This window comes from Bos indicus x Bos taurus, chromosome 6 (assembly GCF_003369695.1).
Source record: "Bos indicus x Bos taurus breed Angus x Brahman F1 hybrid chromosome 6, Bos_hybrid_MaternalHap_v2.0, whole genome shotgun sequence".
Lineage (NCBI taxonomy): Eukaryota > Metazoa > Chordata > Mammalia > Artiodactyla > Bovidae > Bos > Bos indicus x Bos taurus.
The window spans coordinates 92754800-92779086 of NC_040081.1; the positions used below are offsets into that span (position 1 = coordinate 92754800).

At 43.3% G+C, this 24287-nt stretch overlaps 1 protein-coding gene across 4 annotated transcripts in view; it reads left to right on the plus strand.

Annotated features, from left to right (window-relative positions):
• FRAS1 (Fraser extracellular matrix complex subunit 1) overlaps positions 1–24287 on the plus strand; it is a 535024-nt gene that overhangs the window by 438436 nt on the left and 72301 nt on the right. For 3 of the 4 annotated variants that reach the window (XM_027544846.1, XM_027544843.1, XM_027544844.1), the window contains 9 exons: positions 1089–1242; positions 3957–4220; positions 7031–7219; positions 8628–8747; positions 9266–9445; positions 17783–17907; positions 18192–18332; positions 20186–20413; positions 22978–23091. In XM_027544846.1, coding sequence (XP_027400647.1) covers positions 1089–1242; positions 3957–4220; positions 7031–7219; positions 8628–8747; positions 9266–9445; positions 17783–17907; positions 18192–18332; positions 20186–20413; positions 22978–23091 — 1515 coding nt within the window. The remainder of the gene's footprint in view (positions 1–1088; positions 1243–3956; positions 4221–7030; positions 7220–8627; positions 8748–9265; positions 9446–17782; positions 17908–18191; positions 18333–20185; positions 20414–22977; positions 23092–24287) is intronic. The other variant, XM_027544845.1, reaches the window with a different exon arrangement.

Genomic DNA, 24287 nt, shown 5'->3' on the forward strand with positions numbered 1-24287 from the left:
TAAAAAACATAACCCTGACCTTTAGGAAACTTGTAGAATTAAGGCTGACATTTGGAGATGGTATGACTTGGAAATCTGAATTTCCATTTCAGGATGAAATCTATCTGGTCTGTGTGAAGACACTTTGTTCTCACAGACGGAAAAAACTTGCTAGCCTCACATGAGATGAAAAGTAACATATGCTTATTTTTCCCTGCAATTATTGTATGTAGTTCTATGTGCAAACTTGCTTTTTCTAACATTTTAGTGCATTTGTTCATCACACTGTAACATTAAACAAATGTGTTCCCTGATGCTGTATATATTCTCTTTTGAGCAACTACATAAGCTTGCAAGGAGAGAGAGAGATAAAAGATAAAACTCAGAATGGAATACCCTCTGCCTTGAAAAAACAAAGCATGGCGCTCTCAGCACCCTTGGGGGGCAAGGGTGGAGGGGAGCTGACTTCTGCTGGGGCTGGTCAGGCAGACAGTTTAAATACCTGCACTTTCAAATATGTGTCCTCTATCATAGGTTCTAAGACAGCTATGATTTTTAAAAATGTGCCCTTTTATCCCCCCAGTACACTTGTACTTGTCTAACCACATGCCCATACTTCTGGCATCTGGAAAATGCCGTCATCGTACCCATGGAGAATGCTTGAGATTTCTGTAGCATGTCCATCAAGGGGATATCTGGTTTATGTGATCTGCTCAGCTTTCAACGTAACAATTTTGAGTGAGAATTAAAGACAGTGACATATTAGATGCAAACTATATACATAAAATAAACAATAAGGATTTACTGTCTAGTACAAAAAACTATGTTCAATATCTTGTAATGCCCTATAATGGAAAATAATCTCAAAAAATATATAACTGAACTGCTTTGGTATACACCTGAAGCTAACACAATATTGTTAATCAACTATATTTCAATAAAAATACAATAACAACAACAACAATAATAATAAGAGGTAATGACACATTAAATGCTATTTCAGTGGTGAAAGCTGATGTGATGATGTTACTGTCTTTGAATAGTGTGCGCTCTTTTTTTCTTCTTAAACCAGTATCTGTGTGAGACCTAATATTTTATGCTTTAATCAGAGGAAGAATGACGAGCCTCCCAGAATGACCTTGAGGCCCCTTGGCGTGCAGCTGAGCTCAGGAGTGGTGATAAGCAATTCTTCTTTGAGCCTGCAAGACCTGGACACTCCAGATAATGAGCTGATTTTTGTATTGACAAAAAAGCCTGGCCACGGTAGGACATAACCGCTATGGGAAGCTTCTTAATTGAGGTGCTCAATGGGTTATTAGAATAAACACGTAGATTTCAGCTGATCATTCCTCTACCTTCCTGGTGTATAGTCCATTCATTGCATCAAGGTATAATCAAATTCACAGCCAGTTTATATTCTTTGGGGTCACCATAGCCTGGTTGTTCTAAAAGCCTGACTCCTGGGTAATTGGTGTCTCTGAAATTCAATTTCAGCTGTTTTCTTGCTTTCTTATGTAGCCTCAGGCAGAACAAGTTTTCAGAATCTGCACATCCTCTTCTTGGAGGGGGTATCATTGCTTGATCATCCTGGGCTATTTCATACAAAGAGCAGAATAGCCACCTTGTAATTAATTACAAAAGGTGTTCATTTCAGGTTAGAGGCATGGTAGGTAATCTTTATGAGCTCATTTGTTTTGCAAAGAAAGCACTTTTCCTGATTAAACTAGAGGTTTAAAACACCAGAGGTTTAATCTCCTACCTACTTCCTTTCTAAGTGCCACCTACCTAGTATTAGCTAAAGCTCTGCAATTTTCATCTCCTAAGTGGTGGCTTGGTGGCCTAATGGCTATTGACCTTTTACAGATGAAACTATCCTGTTGATGGAGAGTTCACCAGAGAAGCTGTTGGTCATTACATTTTAGCTTGCCTCCATCCACTTTGACTGGAGAAGGCAATGGCACCCCACTCCAGTACTCTTGCCTGGAAAATCCCATGGGCAGAGGAGCCTGGTAGGCTGCAGTCCATGGGGTTGCGAAGAGTCGGACACGACTGAGCGGCTTCATTTTCACTTTCCACTTTCCACTTTCATGCATTGGAGAAGGCAATGGCAACCCACTCCAGTGTTCTTGCCTGGAGAATCCCAAGGATGGCGGAGCCTGGTGGGCTGCCGTCTATGGGGTCACACAGAGTCGGACACGACTGAAGCGACTTAGTAGTGGTAGTATCCACTTTCACTTTCTTTAATGAAACACTGGGTTTCATTGCATACACATGACCCTTGAAAATAGGATAATATGCCTCAGCCCAAGGATGCTTAGTGTCTTTCTGAACATAAATGGAGTTTAAAATAAATTCCTCTGTCTTATCCCAGACGCCTCAGGAGGAAGGCAGCAAGTGGAGAGTGCTACTTTCGCCCTACAGAAGGGGAAAATGAGGCTTAGATAATGAAGTGAGTTTGAATTCATGGAGAGAGATTTGATTCCTAAGCCACTGTATTTCCATATCCATCTGTGTCCCCTTAAGAGATTTTTAATCAGGAAAAGTGGAACTTTATCTTTATTTGGAGATGAGGTCATCAAGCATCACCCTGTGCTTTTGTATAAAATTTTGACTTGTTGGTTACTTATGCATGTGCAATCAACACGTCCAAGGGGCTTGGCGTTCTACCCAGGCTCAAAGTTGACAAAATTAGATAATGTTTAGTGCCATATTGTTTTAGTGCCATATTTGCCCTACCAGATGACACCACCCTTATGGCAGAAAGTGAAGAGGAACTCAAAAGCCTCTTGATGAAAGTGAAAGTGGAGAGTGAAAAAGTTGGCTTAAAGCTCAACATTCAGAAAACGAAGATCATGGCATCTGGTCCCATCACTTCATGGAAATAGATGGGGAAACAGTGGAAACAGTGTCAGACTTTATTTTTCTGGGCTCCAAAATCACTGCAGATGGTGACTGCAGCCATGAAATTAAAAGACGCTTACTCCTTGGAAGGAAGGTTATGACCAACCTAGATAGCATATTCAAAAGCAGAGACACTACTTTGCCAACAAAGGTCCATCTAGTCAAGGCTATGGTTTTTCCTGTGGTCATATATGGATGTGAGAGTTGGACTGTGAAGAAGGCTGAGTGCCAAAGAATTGATGCTTTTGAACTGTGGTGTTGGAGAAGACTCTTGAGAGTCCCTTGGACTGCAAGATCCAACCAGTCCATTCTAAAGGAGATCGGTCCTGGGTGTTCTTTGTAAGGAATGATGCAAAGCTGAAACTCCAGTACTTTGGCCACCTCATGCGAAGAGTTGACTCATTGGAAAATACTCTGATCCTGGGAGGGATTGGGGGCAGGAGGAGAAGGGGACGACAAAGGATGAGATGGCTGGATGGCATCACTGACTCGATGAACGTGAGTCTGGGTGAACTCCAGGAGTTGGTGATGGACAGGGAAGCCTGGCGTGCTGCGATTCATGGGGTTGCAAAGAGCCGGACACAACTGAGCGACTGATCTGATCTTGCTCTACCATATGGATGTGAGAGTTGGACTATAAAGAAAGCTGAGCACCGAAGAATTGATGCTTTTAAACTGTGGTGTTGGAGAAGACTCTTGAGAGTCCCTTGGACTACAAGGAGACCCAACCAGTCCATCCTAAAGGAGATCAGTCCTGGGTGTTCATTGGAAGGACTGATGTTGAAGCTGAAACTCCAGTACTTTGGCCACCTCATGTGAAGAGCTGACTCATTTGAAAAGACCCTGATGCTGGGAAAGATTGAGGGCAGGAGGAGAAGGGGATGACAGACGATGAGATGGTTGGATGGCATCACCGACCCAATGGACAGGAGTTTGGGTGGACTCCGGGAGTTGGTGATGGACAGGAAGGCCTGGTGTGCTGCAGTTCATGGGGTCGCAAAGAGTCAGACATGACTGAGTGAATGAACTGAACTGAACTGTTTCTTTCTTTCTTTCTTTTTTACTTCCTTCCCCAGGTCATCTGCTCTGGAGGCAAACTGCTTCTGAACCTCTGGAGAATGGGAGGGTTTTGGCCCAGGGCTCCTCCTTCACCTACCAAGATATCCTGGCTGGGCTAGTTGGGTACATGCCTGGTGGTCCAGGTGTGGCAGTGGATGAGTTCCAGTTCTCCCTCACTGATGGCCTCCACACAGACACGGGGAGGATGGAGATATATATAGAACTGCCTACAAGTGACATCCCCAACCTGGCTGTAAACAGAGGCCTCCAGGTCTCAGCAGGTACCATAGGCATGGAAGAGAGTGGCCATGGTTTCTTCTTTGATCCTGTGCAATGCTTCCTTCCATGTCAGCAGTGTGGGAGGATCTTGAACTGAGTGTGTAGAGTTTAGGGAGACCTGTTTTTTGGGGGACACTAAGCATTGTGAATGACAAGTGTGAAATCTCTGAAGTTCTTTGGACCAGATGCCTGTGTCTGTGAATCTGAGGAAAGACTGAGAAGAGTTTATAGTATTTCCAGGGTCCTCAAAATATTCATTTATCCAACCACTTGTAGGTCCCGATCTCTTAGAACATTGACATTGCCCAACCAACCCTACAGAAACAAACAACAAAATCTAGCAGGATTTTCAACATGCTCCTTTTTTTTTTTTTTTTTTTTGAAGTCATGGAGAGGCAATTGGGAAGTCATCATGCACTAGGAGAGATTATACCAGTGATTAAGAACCATTAGATACGGTGTTCTAGGATCTAACATTCACAGTTTGCTGGTGAATAAACAACACTGAAGGACCTGTGATAACTGTGGGTCTTGGAGTCACTTTGCAGTAGGATGTTACTTATAGAGAGTGGACCTTTGGTCCACAGAGCATCTATATCACACTGGACTTCTGTTTGCTTGTCTGTTCTTAGTTTCACATGTATTTTGTAGTGAAAAATATTTGGTAGAATGGTATTTGAAAATATGGAGATTCCCAAAGGTCTCAAGTATTAGCGCTGGGACTTAACCTTGCCCTATTTACAAGTTAATAAGTTGACCTATTACTCTTTCATGGATCCCGGTCAAACACATGAGATTCCTTGTTGTTTTTATTTAGTCCCTAAATCATGTCTGACTCTGTGACCCCGGGGGCTGTAACCTGCCAGGCTCGTCTGTCCATGGGATTTCCCAGGCAAGGATGCTGAAGTGGGTTGCCATTTCCCACTCCAAGGCAATCTTCCTGACCCAGGGATCAAACCTGCATCTCCTTGATTGCAAGCAGATTCTTTACTGCTGAGCCACTGGGGAAGCTGAGATTCCTTGGTCAGTAATAAAGTACTCTGTGACAATGCCTTGCAAGTCCCACAGGGGCAATGCCGAGGGCCCAGACGAATACATTTGTGTGCAGGGTGATGAATTGCAGAAGAAGAACCCTGAGCTTGGGAACTCTCCATGTTATAGTAGCGATAAGCAAACCTGATCTGTGTCCCAGAGGAAGACGTCACCTCCTCCCTCAGGGATGCTGGCTGAGAATGGCCCAGAGGACAAGAGGTCAAACCTTGCATTCTTGGCATTACCCAGCACAAACATACAGAGACGCTCAGGGCCCATGGCAGACTGTCACTCTACAGACCAGATTCTATTACGCATGAGTAACTAACTAGGACCTCCTTTATCAGAATTCACTGTTTTAATGTGAAAAGTGGGCTAGAGAGGAGAACAAAGAGGAAGGCCCTGAGAAGAGGTGCTTGCCAGGAGGGACAGTCCCAGGTGGCTCAGTGGTAAAGAATCCGCCTGTCAATGCAGGAGACTCCAAAGATGCATTTCGATGGGGTCGCAAAGAGTCAGACATGACTGAGCACGCACACACGCACTCTGCCTTGCCTCTGTCCCCAGCACCTGGGCAGTCTTCCAGGACCCAGCATTCAGGTCTCTCTGCTCTGTGTCTCTCATCATAGCCTCTATCTTGAGGAACAGTGATTCTGACTATTCAGTGTGAGACGGCAACTAGATATGTTTGTGAGTTTGTGTAAAGCTGTTTTATGTTTTTGTTTTTTTTAATGATTTGGTGATCCTTAAGAAAGTAAATAAATTAGGTTCAAGCTGGTCTCATTGTCGTTCTGAGAGTCATTTACATCACAGAGCTAGAAGTTCAGAACATAGATTTAGGTACTAACTGAAAAGTCAAGGGAGAGAGCGATCATGTGCAGAGTAAAATTGGATCAGAAGAAAAAGGGGCTCAGATCTAAACTCAAGGTAAAAGTCACCCAGCCGTGTATGACTCTTTGCGACATCATGGACTATACAGTCCATGGAATTCTCCAGGCCAGAATACTGGAGCGGACAGCCATTCCCTTCTCCAGGGGATCTTTCCAACCCAGGGATCAAACCCAGGTCTCCCACATTGCAGGCAGATTCTTTACCAGCTGAGCCAAACTCAAGGGGTGATTAAAAAATTGGGAAGTTGGGACTATTCACTTAGGGAAATTAAAATGTATTCAGCTGGAACCAGAAGGGCAAGCAGCTGATATTTTCTTTTTATTTTAAGGAAGGAAATTATTTTATTTATTTATCTGGCTGAGCTGGGTCTTCATTGTTTCATGTGGAGTTTGCAATATGCGGGATCTAGCTCTCTGACTGGAGAAGGCAATGGCAACCCACTCTAGTACTCTTGCCTGGAGAATCCCATGGACGGAGGAGCCTGGTAGGTGGCAGGCCATGGGGTCGCTAAGAGTCGGACACAACTGAGCAACTTCACTTTCACTTTTCACTTTCACGCATTGGAGAAGGAAATGGCAACCCACTCCAGTATTCTTGCCTGGAGAATCCCAGGTTCAGAGGAGCCTGTTGGGCTGCCGTCTATGCAGTCGCACAGAGTCGGACACAACTGACGTGACTTAGCAGCAGCTCTCTGACCAGGGATCAAACCCTGGGCCACTATATTGGGGAGCATGGAATCTTGGCCACTGGACCACCTCAGAAGTCCTATAGCTGATACTTCCTTAGATCGGGGAGTGTGTGATAATTTTAGTCTCCAGTCTCCTAAAATCATTTGACCTGCTCTCCAGAAGCAAAAATGGGGAAAGACCTAGTCTCTCCCATTCTCTTCCAGGGTCCGTAGCAACCATCACAGATCGGCACTTGAAAGTGACGGCTCCTGACTCAGATGACCACCAGGTGATGTACATCTTAAAGGAAGACCCTGGAGTAGGGCGCCTGCAGATGGTAAAACGTGACAGCCTGGAGCAGATCTCCACTAGAGGCCCCATCCAAAGTTTCACCCAGGCTGACATCAGTCAAGGTCAGGCACTTCTCCTACCCAGACTTCCAGAAACTCCACCCCCTGTAGTCAAATGGGAATTGGTGCTTGGTAGCCAATGGCAGCAAACTGCACACTCTTGTTTTGAATTAAGAGCTGAGTTATAGCTTCATTTATTCTTACTTGTCTCCTCAGTTTTTTGGTTTGAAAAAAAACTTTCCTTCTTGACTAAAATGTTCTCATGCTTTGACATAGCCTTGATGAAACTGAGGGCTATTGTAGAGGAAAAAATCATTTTGACTTGCTGTGATGCTAAAAAGTGTATGAGAGAGAGAGAGAAAAAAGAAGTGAATTGGGATGGATTAAGGTGAAAATTATGCCTGCCTTAGGTGAACAATTTATATCTCTCTCCAGCTCCCCAAAGAGCACAAGTTAATGAACTAAGCAAAATGGAAGGGCATAAATCGGAGCTGCCTCAGGGAGATTACATAGCTCATCCCTTCTCCAGGAAATGCTGATGTCATGTGAAAGCATAAATGTTAAATGCTACGTAGTTACCGTACAGTGCTTTCAGGGATAAGAAAGGAAAAGAAGTTACATATTGAGAGGGAAGTAATCCAATGTCAGGTGATGATGTGCAATTTCCATTTAGAAGTGGAAGCATGCTCCCCTAGGACCAGAATACAGGTCCTGTCTGTGCACTCATGCCTAGAATTGATAGCAGCCCAAATATCATTGGACCTGTCTGTACTTTAGTGAAGGGAGTGGAATAATTCCTTAGTTATTCCTTGCTTCAGTGTCCCTTTTTAGAATATGAGAGCAGGGACTTCTTCCCAGATGTTTGGTTATATTTACATTGCTAGATCCTTATAAGTAATGCTATGGTTTAACAAAAATATAACATATTGGGTTTTTCCCTTTGGGTCCAATTGACGTCTAGGTAGAGTTTATTCATTTTATCTGTTTCTTTGTTGATTGGTTATATCCCACGCCTTTCCTAAAATGATTTAAGACTGGGAAGCGGGAGTGACACCTTAGGGGAGCATGTGGTCTGTGCCTCTCTGTCCTCCTGCCCTGTGACATGGATAGATAACAGGGCTGCACCGGTGATGTGGGTCTGGTCAGTGCCCATTTCCACATGGGCAGTTTTGCTGACCTTGTGATTCATGAGGCTTCCTTGGAGCCTTCCACAGATGCTGAGCCTCAGCTGTAAGCAAAGCCACTTGCTGCTTAGGGTGATTTTATCATGAAGTCACTGATGATGAGGAAGTCACTAGACGAAAGGGAGGAAATGAAAACATTAGACTAAAATGTCAAAGGCAATATCAAAGTGAGAGGGGGGGTAATTGATTCATTGGTGTGAATACCCATTGAATTCTCACCTAATATTTCAGAAATAAGGCCAGAAAACACAAAATAGCAAACTGTGATCTTCTTGTCCTTGTTATAGGCCTTATAGAATACAGTCATGGAAAAGGAGAATCTGGTGGGAACTTTGCTTTTAAATTTGATGTGGTTGATGGAGAAGGCAACAAACTGATCGGCCAGTCATTTTCTATCAGTGTTTCAGGTAAGGGGGCATTGGGTGTTTGAAAGTTCTCCAGCAGTTCTGAGGTCATGTGGTGCATACCTTGAGGCCTGAGCCTTTTCTTTAAGGGCTTGTGTGGGAATCTGAAATCCTTTCAACTCTGTTGTGCAATGCTGTGGCTCTTTGATGTACTCTCTGAGAGTCAGACCTGGGGATTATGTTGATTATTTTGATTTTACTCCTGGACACTAGGCCCAGAATTGAAAAAAAAGGAAGCGTAAAAGGTTGCTGTTGTTGTCAGTCTCTAAGTTGTGTCCGACTCTTTGTGACCCCGTGTGCTACAGCGTGCCAGGCTCCTCCGTCCTCCACTACCTCCTGGAATTTGCTCAAATTCCTGTCCGTTGAGTCGATGGTACTATCTAACCATCTCATCCTCTGCCACCCCCTTCTCCTTTTGCCTTCAGTCTTTCCCAGCATTCAGGGTCTTTTCCAATGAGTCAGTTCTTCACGTCAGGTAGCCAAAGGATCACATTTCATGTTACTCTTTCTGACATTTTCAGAAGACAAATCCCCACCAGTCATCATCACCAATAAAGGGCTGTTCTTGGATGAAAACTCGGTGAAAAAGATCACCACTCTGCAACTCTCTGCCACTGACCAGGAGGCGGAACCCACAGAACTGGTCTACCGAATCATCAGAGAGCCCCAGCTGGGCCGCCTGGAGCACACAGCATCACCAGGTAAGCCCATCGTCTCTGACTTCATCAGACCAAAGCTGGGATTTAGTAAGTGCCGGGGGCAGCATATCATGTGTGTAGTTCACCTCCAGCCTGCCTTTGTTAGTATGTATTTCTGGCATCACTATTTCTGGCCATTGTATACTGCCTTGCATTATACTTAGAGTACAGTGTACTCCATGCTTACTTGCTGGAAGTTGATTTGATAATTACAATTTGATGTAAACAGTCTTGTTTCCAACACTAGAATTCAACACATAGAAAGTGAGCATGCATATTGAATAAGACCCTGGTTCAGCTGCTACAGAGGAAGAAAAAGAGATGAATGAGACATTACCCCAACCATTAGAGTCTTCTGTTGGATGAGATAAGGAGCCTTTGCATATAACCATATGTAAGGGAAGATGGCAGGTGTTTTAAGAACTGTATAAACCTGCCATCCTAGGAGTTCGAAAGCAAAAGAGGTGATATCAGATGGGAAGGTGCTCAGAGGTGGTGTTTAAGAGTGCCCTTGAAAGATAGAATTTGGGCTGACAGAAATTGTGTTATTTCCAGAGATAGGAACAGCATGTGGACTCATTCCAAAAATTATGAGCGGGCCAGTTTTGCTAAAGCGTATATTCTGAAAATAGTAGTAGATTGGGTTCATGGGTAGACTGAGATTTTATGATGGGTCTTCAGAGTGGCAATCAGTAATCCCTATTTAATTCAATAGGCAATAAGGAGGCCCTGCAGAATTTTGAACAGGGAAGGGAAGTGAATTCCTCCAGTGTCCAATAGGATAAACTAAAAGAAAGGAAGAGAAAGGAGACAGTGACAGTAGGTAAAAAGTTTAGCATTTGGCCAGATGGGAGCTAGTGAGGCCTCTGGCAGTGGGGCAGCCTCCACGTGGGAATAATAAGATGAAAATAATAAAAGAAATGACACCTGCTACCTAGTAAGTATCCAGTAAACAGTAGTTGGTGGAAGGAAAGAGTTAATTTCAGGAGGAGAAACTATAGAATTTGGCAACTTGAACAAATGTGAAAGACAGGAGATATTTGCTGAATAAACAACCTGAAGGTAGAATTTATTTTGTCCATCACAGGAGCAGTGTCAGCTTGCAGGAGATTTAGATCATTGGTTTTCTTTGGATTTCAGGTTACAGATTTTCCTTTCATTCAACCAGGGAAATAGCAGAATAGAGGAAGTACCTGCCCTGATGCTGGGGGTCAGACGGTAGGCAAACAAGCAAGTATATATATCATGTCAGTGGTGATGAGTTAGGGAGTGAAATGAGGGCATTCCTGGGGTACGGGGACCAATGAGGTGAGGGAAGGCCTCCTAATAATAAGATGACATTTGAGCCGAGATCTGAAGAATGTAAGGGAGCCAGCCATGCTGACATATAAGGAAAGAACATTCAGCATCTTTCCAGAGCATCAGCAAGTATCAACATCCTGAAATGGGATCAGCCAAGCCCATCACGTTCCAGTTGCAGCAAGGAGACCAGTGTGTCTGGGGTAGAGTGTGTAGGGGAGAAAGTGAGGGTGGGTGAGCTAGAGGGGGATATGGTGGAAAGGGTGAGGGAGGCAGACCGTGTCTGGGTCCAGCATGATGATGGGGGATGGAGTGTGTGTGTTTAGGGGTGGGGCACGGGGAAGGCTGAACAGACTGGCCTGAATCCCTAATGCAAATTAAAGCCCATGCCCTCCCCTTTTGTCCCGAAGTTCCTGGGGGCAGTGTGCAGATCAGCATTCCCAAGACCTTGGCTGCAAGAGATATTTGATAACTAATTCATGAGCTAATTGCTTCTGCCAGAATTCTGTCAGGTTGCTGATTGTATCTCTCCAAAGATGAAAGGGCAGACTCTTGGCTGTTGTGTTGGGACAACTGCAGTTACACTTTACAGTGCTCCAAAAGGCTTGGAGCATCATGCAAGGCCCTGCCAGCTACTGGTGAGACCCTGGCTCTTCTCAGCTGTGTCACGTCCTGGGGGAGGTGGCTCCAAATTTGCCTTTTCTGTTTTTTGCAGTCTCCACCTTCTCTGGGCTTAAATCTGGATGCCAGTACCAAGCTAGCACTGCTCAGAGGGCCACCCATAACAGATCCCCCTTCTCCCTCCTCTTGGGAAAGCAGACTCTAAAACAAAGGGAGGCGTGCTTCCCTGCCCTCTCCCACCAGGCTTGACTTCCTCATCTACATGCTCTCCCATGCCCACCAGTTCTTCTCAATCCTCCTGTTTTTAGAAATTCTAAATAGACCTGATAAGACGATCTTTACTCCTGGAGGGCCCTGTCCATTTTTAATGAGCAGGACTTCCCTTCCCATCCCCTACTACCAGCCCTGCTGTCCATTCTAGAGAATCTAGTCAGCATTCTCTCCTTCCCTGTCTCCCCTAAGTGGAACTGGATTCATGAATTTGATTCTTTTTAAATGTCAAATGTTTCCCTTCATAGGAAGTCCGTGTTGATTATGGGTCACCCTCTCAGAAGGCAGTTGGCTCCAGCTTGGAGAAAACCACTTCATCCCATTTGTCTCAGGGGATGAGGATTGGTCTACTGGGTGCCAGAGCCTCTTTCCAAAAGGAGCAGAACAGCTTTTAGATCTGTGTCTCCATGCAGGCGCTGAGCTATTTGGGGACTGGAGGCCCCTGGGAATTCTCATTTCCCACCAGTGCTTGCAGACATCCTCTTGATGGTTAACTGTGAAATGGATTTAGTCTTATGCTAGCTCTCTTAGTCAGCTGATTGTTTTCTTTAGATAGAAAAGGTGTGAAGGTCCTCTCTTCTTCCCCCAAGGAGACACAGGGAGCCATGTGCATGGGGGAAGACAGACACGAGATCCCTACCATGGAGGAGAGCTGCATTAAGCTTGAGTCCCTGTGTGGGCTCCTTGCAGGGTTGAGGGCCCACAACCTCATGTCAGGGACCCTAAGAACTCTCTTATTCTTTTCATTTTGGGGGCTGTGCTGAGCAGCATATGAGATCTTAGTTCCCTGACCAGGAATCGAACCTGCTCCCCCCACAGTGGAACATGAAGTCTTAACCCTGGACTACCAGGAAAGTCCCAGGACCCTCTTATTCTAAAGAAGTCAGAGTAAGGAGTTACATTATCAGGATAGAAACTAAGCTTCTGGGGAAAAGCAACTCCAAAATACAGTACCTTCCATAAGTTTATTTTCACTCACAGCAAAATCCAGAGGCAGGTGGTTCAGTGACCCTCCACGTGAGGCTCCCATCTCTGGTCCAAGGTGACTTCTGTATTGTCAGCATCCCCAGCCAGCAGCTGGCAAGAATAAAAGAGTGGCGTCCACATCCATTTCTTCTTTAGGAGAATTGCTGGGAACACATCCCTTTTGGTCACATCCTAAGAAGAAGGACATAGCCACACAAGGCTATGAGGTAGCTGGGAGATCTAGACCCTAAGTGGACATCCAGTAACTTAACTAATAAACAGCAGTTGTATTTTAAAGTCAGGGAGCAATAATATTGAACATAGCTATCTCCAGCACACACTGGTTCTCCCCTTCCCCAGACATTTACTGAGTAGCTGCAGCAGGAGAAAGCTTGAGTCTTGGAAGTGGAAGACATATAAGCAAATATCTGCAAGTGTATGTTGGTAGCTGTGACAGCACTGTGTGAGGATGTTAGGAGTCAAGGGGCTGCGAGTGAGTCAGTGAGCGCTTTACCTAAGGTATTCCTTGGCTTCCTATCTCAGCCTCTCAGGATTGTGACACCAACCAAAATTGAATGCACCTGGTGCCTTAGTTCAGGTCCTTCTGAGAGCAGAGGTGCATTAGTCTGCTGGAGCAGCAGTCATAAACAGCTGCTTAAACAGCAGAAGCTTAGAGTCTCACAGATGCAGGGGCTGGAAGTCCAAGATCAGAGTGTCAGCAGAGTTGGTTTTTCCTGAGGAAGACTCCATTCTAGGCCTCTTTCCTAGGCTCATAGATGCCTGTCTTCATGTTCACATGACATTCTCCCTGTATGTGTATGTCTGTGTCAAAACTCCCTCTTTTATACGGACATTGGTCAAATTGGTTTAGGGCCCATCCTAATGACCTTACCTTTTAAAAATAAATAATTTTATTTAATTGTTTATTTTTATTTTTTGGCTGTGCTGGATCTTCATTGCTTCATGGGCTTTTCTCCAGTTGTGGCAAGTGCGAGCTACTCTCTAGTTGCATTGTAAAGCCTCTGTTTGTGGTGGCTTCTCTTTGTTGTGGCGCTTAGGCTCTAGGGTGCATGGGCTTCAGTGGCTGTGGTTCCTGGGCTCTAGAGCACAGGCTCAAGAGTTGTACCCCATGGGCCCAGTTGCTGTGCAGCCTGTGGGATAATCCTGGATCAGTATTGAATCCGTGTCTCCTGAATTAGCAGGCAGATTCTTTACCACTGAGCCACTACAGAAGACCCCGCCCCAGTGACCTAATCTTCACAAATTACATCTGCAGTGATTCTATTTCCAAATAAAGTCACATTGTGAGGCACTGAGGGTTAGGACATCAGTGTATGAATCTGGGGGGATACAATTCATTCTGTTAACAGGAGGCTTGGAAGAAAATCAGAAGCAGAGAAGCTGAGAGTCTACCCAGCATGATATTGAGGTGGGAACAGACAATAGGCACAGAGCCATCCACAGCTGCACTGAAGAAGGAGAGCCAGGGCCATTTCCTGACATCCGATTAGGAAGGCAATTTCTTCAAAGATGCTTTATTCTCACACCACTTCCTTGCCCTGGACTGAACTTTCTCTAACATACTGGCCCTCCAGGGGAGTTAGAAAACTGACAGGGTTAATGTGGATCTCCATAATGCTGCCAGATACATAGGTTAGCCAGAAGGTTGGTGACTGAAAACACCTTAGATGGGATTAAAAGCCTTCAAGATATTTCAAACAGTAACTACCTGCTGTGACAGTCAGTAAGGACAATATGTTATTAGAAGCAGCATCTTGCCAGGTGAGTGAACAGCTGAAGCCTTCCAATAGCCAATTAGCAACAGCTAAAAAAATGTTTTAAGTGTATAGAGATTGAGAATCTCTGCTTAATAGGACCTCTTAGATAGTAATTGTAGTCAATGGACTAAATTCATTCACCAAATATGTTTTGAGAACCTCCCTTATGCTGGGTGGTATTCTCGGTGCACATTAGTGAAGAAACAGCAAAAATCTTTTCTCTTGAAGCTTACCTGCTAATGCAGCTTGTTACCCTCTGGCACTTAATTATGGCTATCATTTAAATCATAATACTAAATACCACCATCACAATCAGCATTTCAGATAAGAAAGAGGTTATAGCCAGAAAATTACCCTATGACTCAAATTTTTTAAAAAAATTTGCAGTGGTGATATTTCAATGGTAGAACTATGAGTGGTTTGTGATTCTTTACTTTTCTGTGTTTCTCACATTTTCTTTAATACTCATTTATCACTTTTATTTGACAAAAATTTAAAGGATAAGGGTGAAATCCAAGCGGTTCCTTGTCTAGCCCAAAACAGCTAGATAAGTTTTACCAAAAGCACTCCTAACAGAATGAAAAATATTAAATATATATATAATCTCATTTCAATATGTAATCAACATAAGATAAAGAAGAACTTGCAGCAGGCCTAAACATTGGAAGTGAGCAACCTTGAGTTCCAGTCTCAGCACTGCCCTCTTATTAACTGTTACCTTCAGATGGGTCACATTTCTTATCTATTAGTATCTATTCTTATCTTATTAGTATCATAATCTAGAAAAGTGATGCCAACCCTGACCTGCCAGAGCTGGCTGAGATAAGAAAAAATGATCTGGGTACTTCCGTCGTGGTCCAGTGGTTAAGAATCCACCTTGCAATGCAGGAAACGTGCGTTTGATCCGTGGTCGGGAAACTAGGATCCCACATCTAGGCAACTAGAGAGAAGCCTGCCAACTGCAACAAAGACCCCTGTGCCGCAACTAAGACCTGACACAGCCAAAAATTAATGAAATTTTAACGTATTTTTAAAAAAATCCATATAAGCAAATTTGAAACAACGTTCTGCACATGGTAAGTGCTCAGTGTTTGCTAGATTGAATTGGAAAAGATCCACTAAGACCACTCATGTACTGCCAGTGGGAATATAAAATAGTACTTTGCTTTGGAAAATAGTTTGGCCCCTTCCTAAAAAGTTAAGCATACACCTTATATGCATTCCTACTGTCCCCCTCTTAGCAATTTACGCAGGAAGAATGAAAACTTCCACACAAAGACTTGTGCACAAGTGATCGTAGAAACTTTAATTGTAGAAGTCCCAAACTAAAAATAACCTAAATGTCCATGAACAGATAAATAGATAAACAATCTTTGATAAAACCATCCACTGGAATAGTACTTGCCAATGAAAAGGAATGAACTGTGAATACATGCTACAGTATGGATGAGTTATGTTTAGCAAAATAATCATGCTAAATAAATAAGAAGTCATTCATCAAATAGTATATACTGTATGTTTCTGTTTATTAAAAAATTTAGAGAATATGCCAACTAATCTATAATGACTTCATTTGCTTCTTTGGGATGGAGTGGAACATAGGAAAAGAAGGGATGGAAGGGTTACAGAATGTCAGAAACTTTTGGGGTGATGGAAACATTTCACTATTTTGATTGAGGTGATGGTTTCATGGACCTAACAAAGATAATATAAACTTATACTTCAAATATGTATAATTTATTATACATCAATTTCCTCTCAATAAAAAATGTGAAAAAAATAAGAAGATTAATCTCAGTACTTCCTTCTCAAGAGGAAAGGAAATCTATCACCTTTTTAAAAAATTGTTAAAAAAATAAGAAGATTAATCTCAGTACTTCCTTCTCAAGAAGAAGGGAAATCTATCACCTTTTTTAATCAGTCTTAGAGTTTCATAAAGGGAATAGTGAATTAGGTGACCAGTTGATCATGAGAATCCACACAGGTGTTTCCTCATGAGCTGTGAGAATGGATTCACAGCAGGGGAAGAAGTTTAAATTTCTCCGTGTATCCAGTCTGAAGTTATTAAATTTTTAAAGAATGGTATGAATTTCTGTCCAGAACCCAAGATGAAACATAAAATGAGGGTGGGGGCCACATTTTTGCCTGCCAAGAGCTGGTCTAGTAAGCACAGAAATATAAATGCCTCATCAAAAAATTTATGACTCAATATTCAGGAGGCTATTGTATCTGAATGACATTTCAGATGATAAACAAAGATGCAAATGTTAACCACGCTGGTTGATGTGTTTTATTTTTAAGATAAAAATATGATATTAATATCACAGTTAAATGTAAAATAGTCAAAGTAGAATCTCTTTGTTTTTTTTTTACAGTAAAGACTAACTGGTTTTGCTAGGATTAACAGTGACAAATATAAATAATAAATTCCAGGAAGCAGCAAATGAATTTCAGGACCAAAGCAAAGGACTGGATTAAATAAATGAATACTCTAACACCCAGAATCAGAAGAGAAAATTTGTGCTGAGAGATTTAAGGATATGATTTTGTTTCAGACTTGTCTGGCACCTGGGGATGGACCCCAGGAGCCCTAAGATAGAAGCAAGAATTTGGGGCTGTTTTGCCAAATGTTGTTGAGTATTTGGAAAGATAGAGATATTATTCATTGGTGGCATACCTTGGCATTATTTAAAAATCATTTCAGGTTTTGTTTTTAACTTTAAAATGACTCTGAAAAATAGTTTTCTCTGTATCACATTTTTAAAAGATACTGGTAGGTCATTTGAGAGTTGAGAAAGAATGATTGCTCAAACTCCAAAGTCATGTGGTAAGTTTTGTTACTGCCATCTTGGCCAAAGTGGTATATAAGAAGCTAGAATCATAAAACTGAGAATGAAAGAGACCTTGAAGAATATCCGATGAAATTAAGGCTCACCAATCTCAGAAAAAAGGTTGTGTGCAGCCAAGCCCTAGGACCCCAGTGTTTCAACACTAAGCCATCACACAATATTCAAAATTAGGGCAGGTTTTCAGAAAGGACTATGAGGCGATGGGGGATGTAAAACTTCAGAGCGAGGAGTCTGGCAAAGAAGGCAATGGCTCTACCTTTCACAGTTTGACCTGCATACATAAACCCCAAGAGAGAAGAGAGTAACATTTATTGAGCACCAGCTGTTGCCTTGGCACAGGGTAGAAGCCTAGATAATTAATACATGTTCCCACAGAACATATGCTGTTGCAGGGAAAACACACAGACAGCTCTAACCCAAGGTCTTAGAGGGCAGCACATTGATACTGTAAGAAAAGGACAAAGGACTCTCTCTGGGGACAGTGTGACATTTCCCTTAGCTGAGAGAGCCATGACTCGCCTCTTGACACCCTTTCTCTGGTTCTCATCTTTTGCTAGGCATCCAGATTAGTTCCTTTACGCAAGCTGACCTCACTTCAGGAAACGTTCAGTATATCCACTCCAGTGAGACTGAGAAGCATTCAGATGCCTTCAGCTTTACGCTCTCTGATGGAGTCCACGAGGTGGGTGAGAAACTCGCTTCCCTCCTTGATGGGTATCAATTCAGCGTCCTCTCCTTTAACTGGAGGGCCCGGAGCCACCATTGTTGAGAGAGCTCTGTTTCCCTCTACTCTCAGCCCAGGACAGAGGCAAAGAGAACTCTATCTTGCCAAAAAGAATTCACCTCTGGGTTCCTGGTCAGTCAGTCACGCCAGGAACGGTGTGAAAGGGAATGCAGAGAGCGTCTGCCTTCTCCTTGGGTGGCTGCTGGGGACAGGCGGCCCACCTGCACTTTTCCGCCCTGTAGGTGACTCAGACTTTCCGCATCACTCTTCGCCCTGTGGATGACTCGCTGCCCCACGTGCAAAACTTTGGGATGCGGGTACAGGAGGGTGTGAGGAAGACCATCACGGAGTTTGAGCTTAAAGCGGTGGATGAAGACACAGAGGTAGGAGTGCTCCCCTGGCCTCTCTGGTCCAATGAGATGCCTGTTGCTTTGTGACAGTAGATCCCAAGGGTGGGGCGAAGGATGGGGGTGAAAGTAATACAAGCATCCTCAAAGGATTAAAAAGCAGAACATACCATGGCCTGCTGGAAAAAAAAAAAGCTAATACATTTGAAATAAGTTGTTTTTAAACTCTTCTGGAAACCCTAAATACATTTATCCTTTCCCACAATTGCATGTTAACAATCATGTTAACATTCTGATTTTGATTATGATCCACAGAAAATTAGGTCGATGGCATTTTATCCAATTTTTATTACTCCCTGTTATTAATGAACAAGGATTTTCTCTCCGCTACACTTTTTCCTCCTTCATCGAGACTTCACTGGATGACAACTAATTATTGCAGTGTGAACATTCTCAAAGAACCAGGCTTTATCCGTTAGAACAGGGCATGTCGAGACTAAACTCCTCCTCTCCTAATGCTTTCCAATTAAAGAATCTAATATTCTGACATGATTTAGCTCCCATTAAGGGTACCACTCACTTATTAATTAGTTCTATGTATGCCCTTCCCCGTGCCAGCATGCATTCGTTTATTTATTCATTCTTTCAGCAAGTATTTATTACCAAGGTCAGCTCTAGATGCTAAAGACAGCACTGTGAGCAAAGCAGATCAAAGTGCTAGCCTTAGGGAGTTTACAACCTTTGGTTAGGGGGACAGATGATAAAGAAAGAAAGAACATAGACTATAGTGTCAGGTGTGATAAGTGCTAGAAATAAAAATAAAGTGACATGAAGGTGACAGAGATTGATGCGTGTGCTGTTTGAGGCACAGGTCAGGGAAGTTTTCTCTGAGTGGCTGATACTTGAGCAGAGATAGGAAGAGAAAGAGCAGACTGTGCAGTTTCTTGGGAGAATACCTCAGGAGGGCAAAAGCCCTGTGATCCAGTGCGCTTGGAAGAATTGAGTAGCCAGGCCAAGGGTCTAGACCCCAGTGAACAAGCAGGAGAGGAAAAGGATGAGGCGAGAGAGGAACTGTGGAACCAGGTCACAGAAGACCTTCTTAGCCCAGGTCAGGCCTCTGCATTTTCTTCCAAGATGGTGGGAAATCATTGGAGAGTCCTGAGCAGGATTTTCTTTATCAGTATTTTTCCTTCTCATGTCACTCTAGAAGCAGTTATTAGAAATAGGAAATCTGTGGGATGAATTGAGAGAGTAGTGTTGACATATATACACCACATGTGTAAAATAGCTAGCTAGTGGGAACCTGCTGTAAAATAGGGGGAGCTCAGCTGGGTGCTGTGATGACCTAGAGGAGTGGGATGGGGGTGGTGGGAGGGAGTTTTGAGAGGGAGGAGATATATGTACATAGATGTCTGATTCACTTCGTTGTACAGCAGAAACTAACACAACATTGTAAAGCAATTACACTCCAATGAAAAAAATAAAAATGGGAAGTTATGCTTCTGTTCTGATGCATAGATTCTATGTATGAATTTTGGAAAAGTGTGTGTGCTGGGGGAGGAGAGTGGATGGAAAGGAAGTGAGTGATTTTAAAAGGTCTAGTTCTTACCATCTTAGAGGTTAAAAATTCAAGTTTTCCCCTACGACCCCAAAAGGACAAATTTAAATGTCTTATCTTAAAAAAACAGAAGGCAGCAGAATATAAGTTCGATTGTAGTAACCAATATAATTTCTCTCCTTAGCTTGATTTTTGGTGTCTATAAAGAAAAGGCAGTCTTTGTCTTATAAAGGTCTTTGGGTTTAACTACCCTTGGCCACCTGTTGGCCACCACTCACACGTCTGGCTCCTGATACAGAGTTCCCTTCTCCTCTTGTTGCCTCCACGACAGGCCGAGTCTGTCACGTTCACGGTCGTGCAGCCCCCACGCCACGGCACCATCGAGCGAACCGCCGATGGGCAGCCCTTCCAGCTCATGTCCACCTTCACCATGGAGGACATCTACCAGAGCCGGGTCCGCTACAGCCACGATGGCAGCAACTCCCTCAGAGACCGATTCACCTTCACCGTGGCTGATGGGACGAATCCCTTCTTCATTGTTGAGGAAGGAGGAAAAGAGGTGAGGGGCAGAAACAGCAGAGAGGGAGGCGGAGCACAGCAGGCCAGAGCTTGTCTGGAGGCTGAACATGGCATTTTTAGACAAAGGGTAAACCCACTCCAGTATTCCTGCCTGGAGAATCCCATGGACAGAGGAGCTTGGTGGGTACAGTTCATAGCATCACAAAGAGTTGGATACAACTGAAGCAAATTAGCACGCATTTACTCAACACTGCTTGAGTTTTGGTTCTGTCACCTAATTGGCCTTGGACAGATGACTTAACTTCCATAAGCCTCAGCTTTTCATCTGTACAGTGGGCACAAGGATCATCACTGGCTTCCATTGGTCTAAGGAACAAAAAGATCCATAAAAAATGCTTAACACTATTGGCAAAGACTGAGTACTCACATAAAAGATGGTCATTATTGTTATTATCACTGCTATTATTTTTCCTTTTCCTTTGCACTCAACCTTTGTTCCTTCCTTTTTTCTTTCATCTGGGTTTTCAATAAGATCACAGGGTTCCAAATCGTCTCCTGAGCCAGTCAGAGCTTTCAGTCTCATGAAGAATTATAGTGGCTAAGAGTATGGCTTTTGCATCTGAAAGACACTGATTTAAATTCTGCTTCTGTCACTTACTACCTGAGTGTCTTTGTAAGTCATTTAACCTTTCTAAGCCTTAGCTTCCTTATCTGTACAATGAGGATATCTACTCCCCTGATTACACAAAGCACTTAGCCCACAGGAAACACAAGAAATAGGCAATAAATTGTGGCTCTAATCATCATGGTCGTCACTTTAGGACCAGCTTGTGGAACAAATGAAGTTGCTTTTCTTTTGAGGTCATGAAACTGTCAAGCTTCTCCCTCTTAAGGGAATTGCTCACTTCTAACATTTAGGTGTTCAGAAGAAACTATAAACATCCCCTTTCACTCTCTTCCCTGCAGTTCTACTCTTTTTTAGCAGATTTCCTGCAGCACCATAACCTTCCCCTAGGAATAACTGCAACTCTGATGAAAGGTGGACCCCTGACGTCTCACACAGCTGTCTGACTCAGCATAAGCAGTTTTAATGAGCACGTGATCACACCCTACTGTTTACTTTCAGCATAAGCGAAGGGTCAGCAGCTTCTCGGGCCTGCAGTTTTTTCCCTCCTTTGATGATGAATGATTCTTTGCCTGGCCAGGAAAGATCCTCTGGTGTGCTTTAGAAACCAACAGCCTGTGAGAAGGTCATTCTCAGTTGGCCAAGGTGTCAGTAGGATGGCTCTTGGGATTTCCCTGCCATTTCAGTGTGCGCACTGCATCTCCACCTGGCAGGTCATCACGTTCATTTTCCCTCTCCCATACTGTGGCTGCTTCCCCAGTTCGTTTGACTTTCAGAAGAGAAAAAAAAAAAAAGATTTCAGGATGAATCAACAAGAGGGCCACCTCTCTGATAAACATAAAAGGTCACAGCAGGTCTCCGGGGGACCGTGTCATTTTGAAAATGGAAATTATCTGGGAGGGTTGGAGGAGGCTGAAACACCAGTATCTTGCTGCCCTGTCTGCCAGCTTATTGTATCCGTTCCAAAATGGGGAGGTACTGGACGGGACTCTCCATGTATGTTGTGAATATGCGTGTGTATATCTGTGTGGTGGTAAAGTCATAAACTGAAATGTCTTTGCACTATTCTCACACACACTTTTTTGGAAGTGGTGGTGCTGGGTCTCTGTTGCTGTGAGCAGGCTTTCTCTAGTTGCAACGAGTGGGGGCTGTACTCTAGTTGTGATGCATGGGCTTCTCATTGCGGTGGCTTCTCTTGGTGTGGTCTCTAGGGCTCGTGGGCTTCAGCAGTTGTGGCCCATGGGCTTAGTTCCTACACACCATGTGGGAGGAACTAAGGATCGAACCCATGTATCCTGCATTAGCAGGTGGATTCCTAACCACTGGACCACCAAGCAAGTCCTCACAAATGCTTTTATTCTTGATTTCTTCTGCCCCTTTTCCCCATGTGAACAGTTCTTTCTCAAAAAAAGAAAAAAAGGAAATCTTTTCCCATGAACATCTTTTCACATCTAGCAGAATCCTACCTGAAGACCTTAACATTAACTAATTTTTTTTCCTGGCAACGCTGTGCAGCATGCAGGATCTTAGTTCCCCAACCAGGGATCAAACTGCGGTCTGGGAATGCAGAGTCTTAACCACTGGACCACCAGGGAAGTCCCTGGGATTCACATTTTAATGACGGAAGTTTTACCAAGAGTTATTGAAAGGAAGATATTTTGTTTATTGTTTCACCTTGGGGGCAATATTGAACTCAACTAAAGAAAGCTTAAGTTTGGGAAAACCAACTTCCATAGCAGCTGAAATTCCAGCAAGAGTGCGACTTGTGTCTTGCTTTTCTTCTTATATCATTTCCACTTTGTCAGTCAGCATTATCCCTGAAACCTCAGGAGCCGAGTGGTGATAAGCAATGGAAATTGCTCAGTTGCCTGTTTTGAAGTGTCAACAGATTTCAGGCGTTCCAGCTTCTGTAAGTCCTAGACCTGACATACTTCAGGTATGTGTGAATGATGAGCTTTCTTTTCTGGCTTTCATCACAGATCATAACAGCAGCACCTCAGCAGTTCTGGATAGACATCCTTCCAGTGGATGATGGCACCCCTAGGATTGTTACCAACCTCGGGCTCCAGTGGCTGGAGTACATGGATGGCCAGGTAAGGCCTTTCCATCTGCTACTGTCTCAGTAACCAACTTGGGCTCTATCCTATTCTTGACAATATGAACAGAACTGTTCGACTTATCCCGCCCTAAGTAAGCTGAGTTCTTAAGATTGCTGAGCTCCATGAATCTGGTGAGAATTGTATTATAGTATAAGATGTTCTTACAGAATGACCTCCAAATATAGTAGCTCAAACAGGATAGAAATTTTTTTCTCACGTAAAGCATGGAAGTGGGGAGGTTAGGGCTCCACGTGACCATTCAGAGATGCATATTCCTTCTGACTTACTCTTCTGCCATCACTAGAGTGTTGCTATCAAAAAGCAGGGCGAAAAACTCTTCAGCTGTTCATCAGTACTGCATACCATGGGAAGAGGAATACAGAAAAATAGGGGGCAAGGAACTTAATTTTAAGCAAGTGATACAGAAATTAAACACATCACTTGCACTCATATTGTTGTAAGAAGAAATTGATCCTATGGCCCTATCTGTTGCATGGAGTGTCTAGCTAGGCAGTTTGGTGCTCAGCTAAAAGTTTGTTGACTAGAAAAAGGGGAGGATGGATTTGGGAAAACTTCTCATACATGCCATAGATGGGAAGGAAGTGAGTTTTTTGGTAGATGAGTATCATCAGAGGATTTCTAGAAATTAAAATTTTTTTCTCCTTTTCGTAAGTTCCAATGGGGTCATTTTAAGATATGCCATAATTCTCACCTGGTACCATGTCAAGCATTAAATTCTCATTTCCACCTAAACACACACAGTTATTCAGTTCAGTTTGGGAACTGGTTTCATACTTTTGTTTGTGGTATTGCCTCTAGGATGTGAATTTTCCCATCTCCATGTCGCTGATGTGTTGGTTTTATGTGTAGAAGTGGTGTTACAGTGTTCCACTGAACTCATTGGGAATTTTAAAATATATGAGACAAAATTAGTACAGATTCCTCTCATGCCCTATTTGATATTTTTCTCAATATTCAGAACCATCCTATTCTCTTCTTCTCCAACTGGTCTTCCACTTCCAACTCTTACCCTACTGCAGTGACTCTTAATCAGAGTCATCAATGACCTCAGTTAAATCAAAGATCACTTACATGCCCTTATTTTACTAGGTCTAGTAACAGTCAATAGTGTTGACCATCCTTTTTTTCTCTCAAACCTTTGGTCTCATTAAATATTTGTTGAATGAATA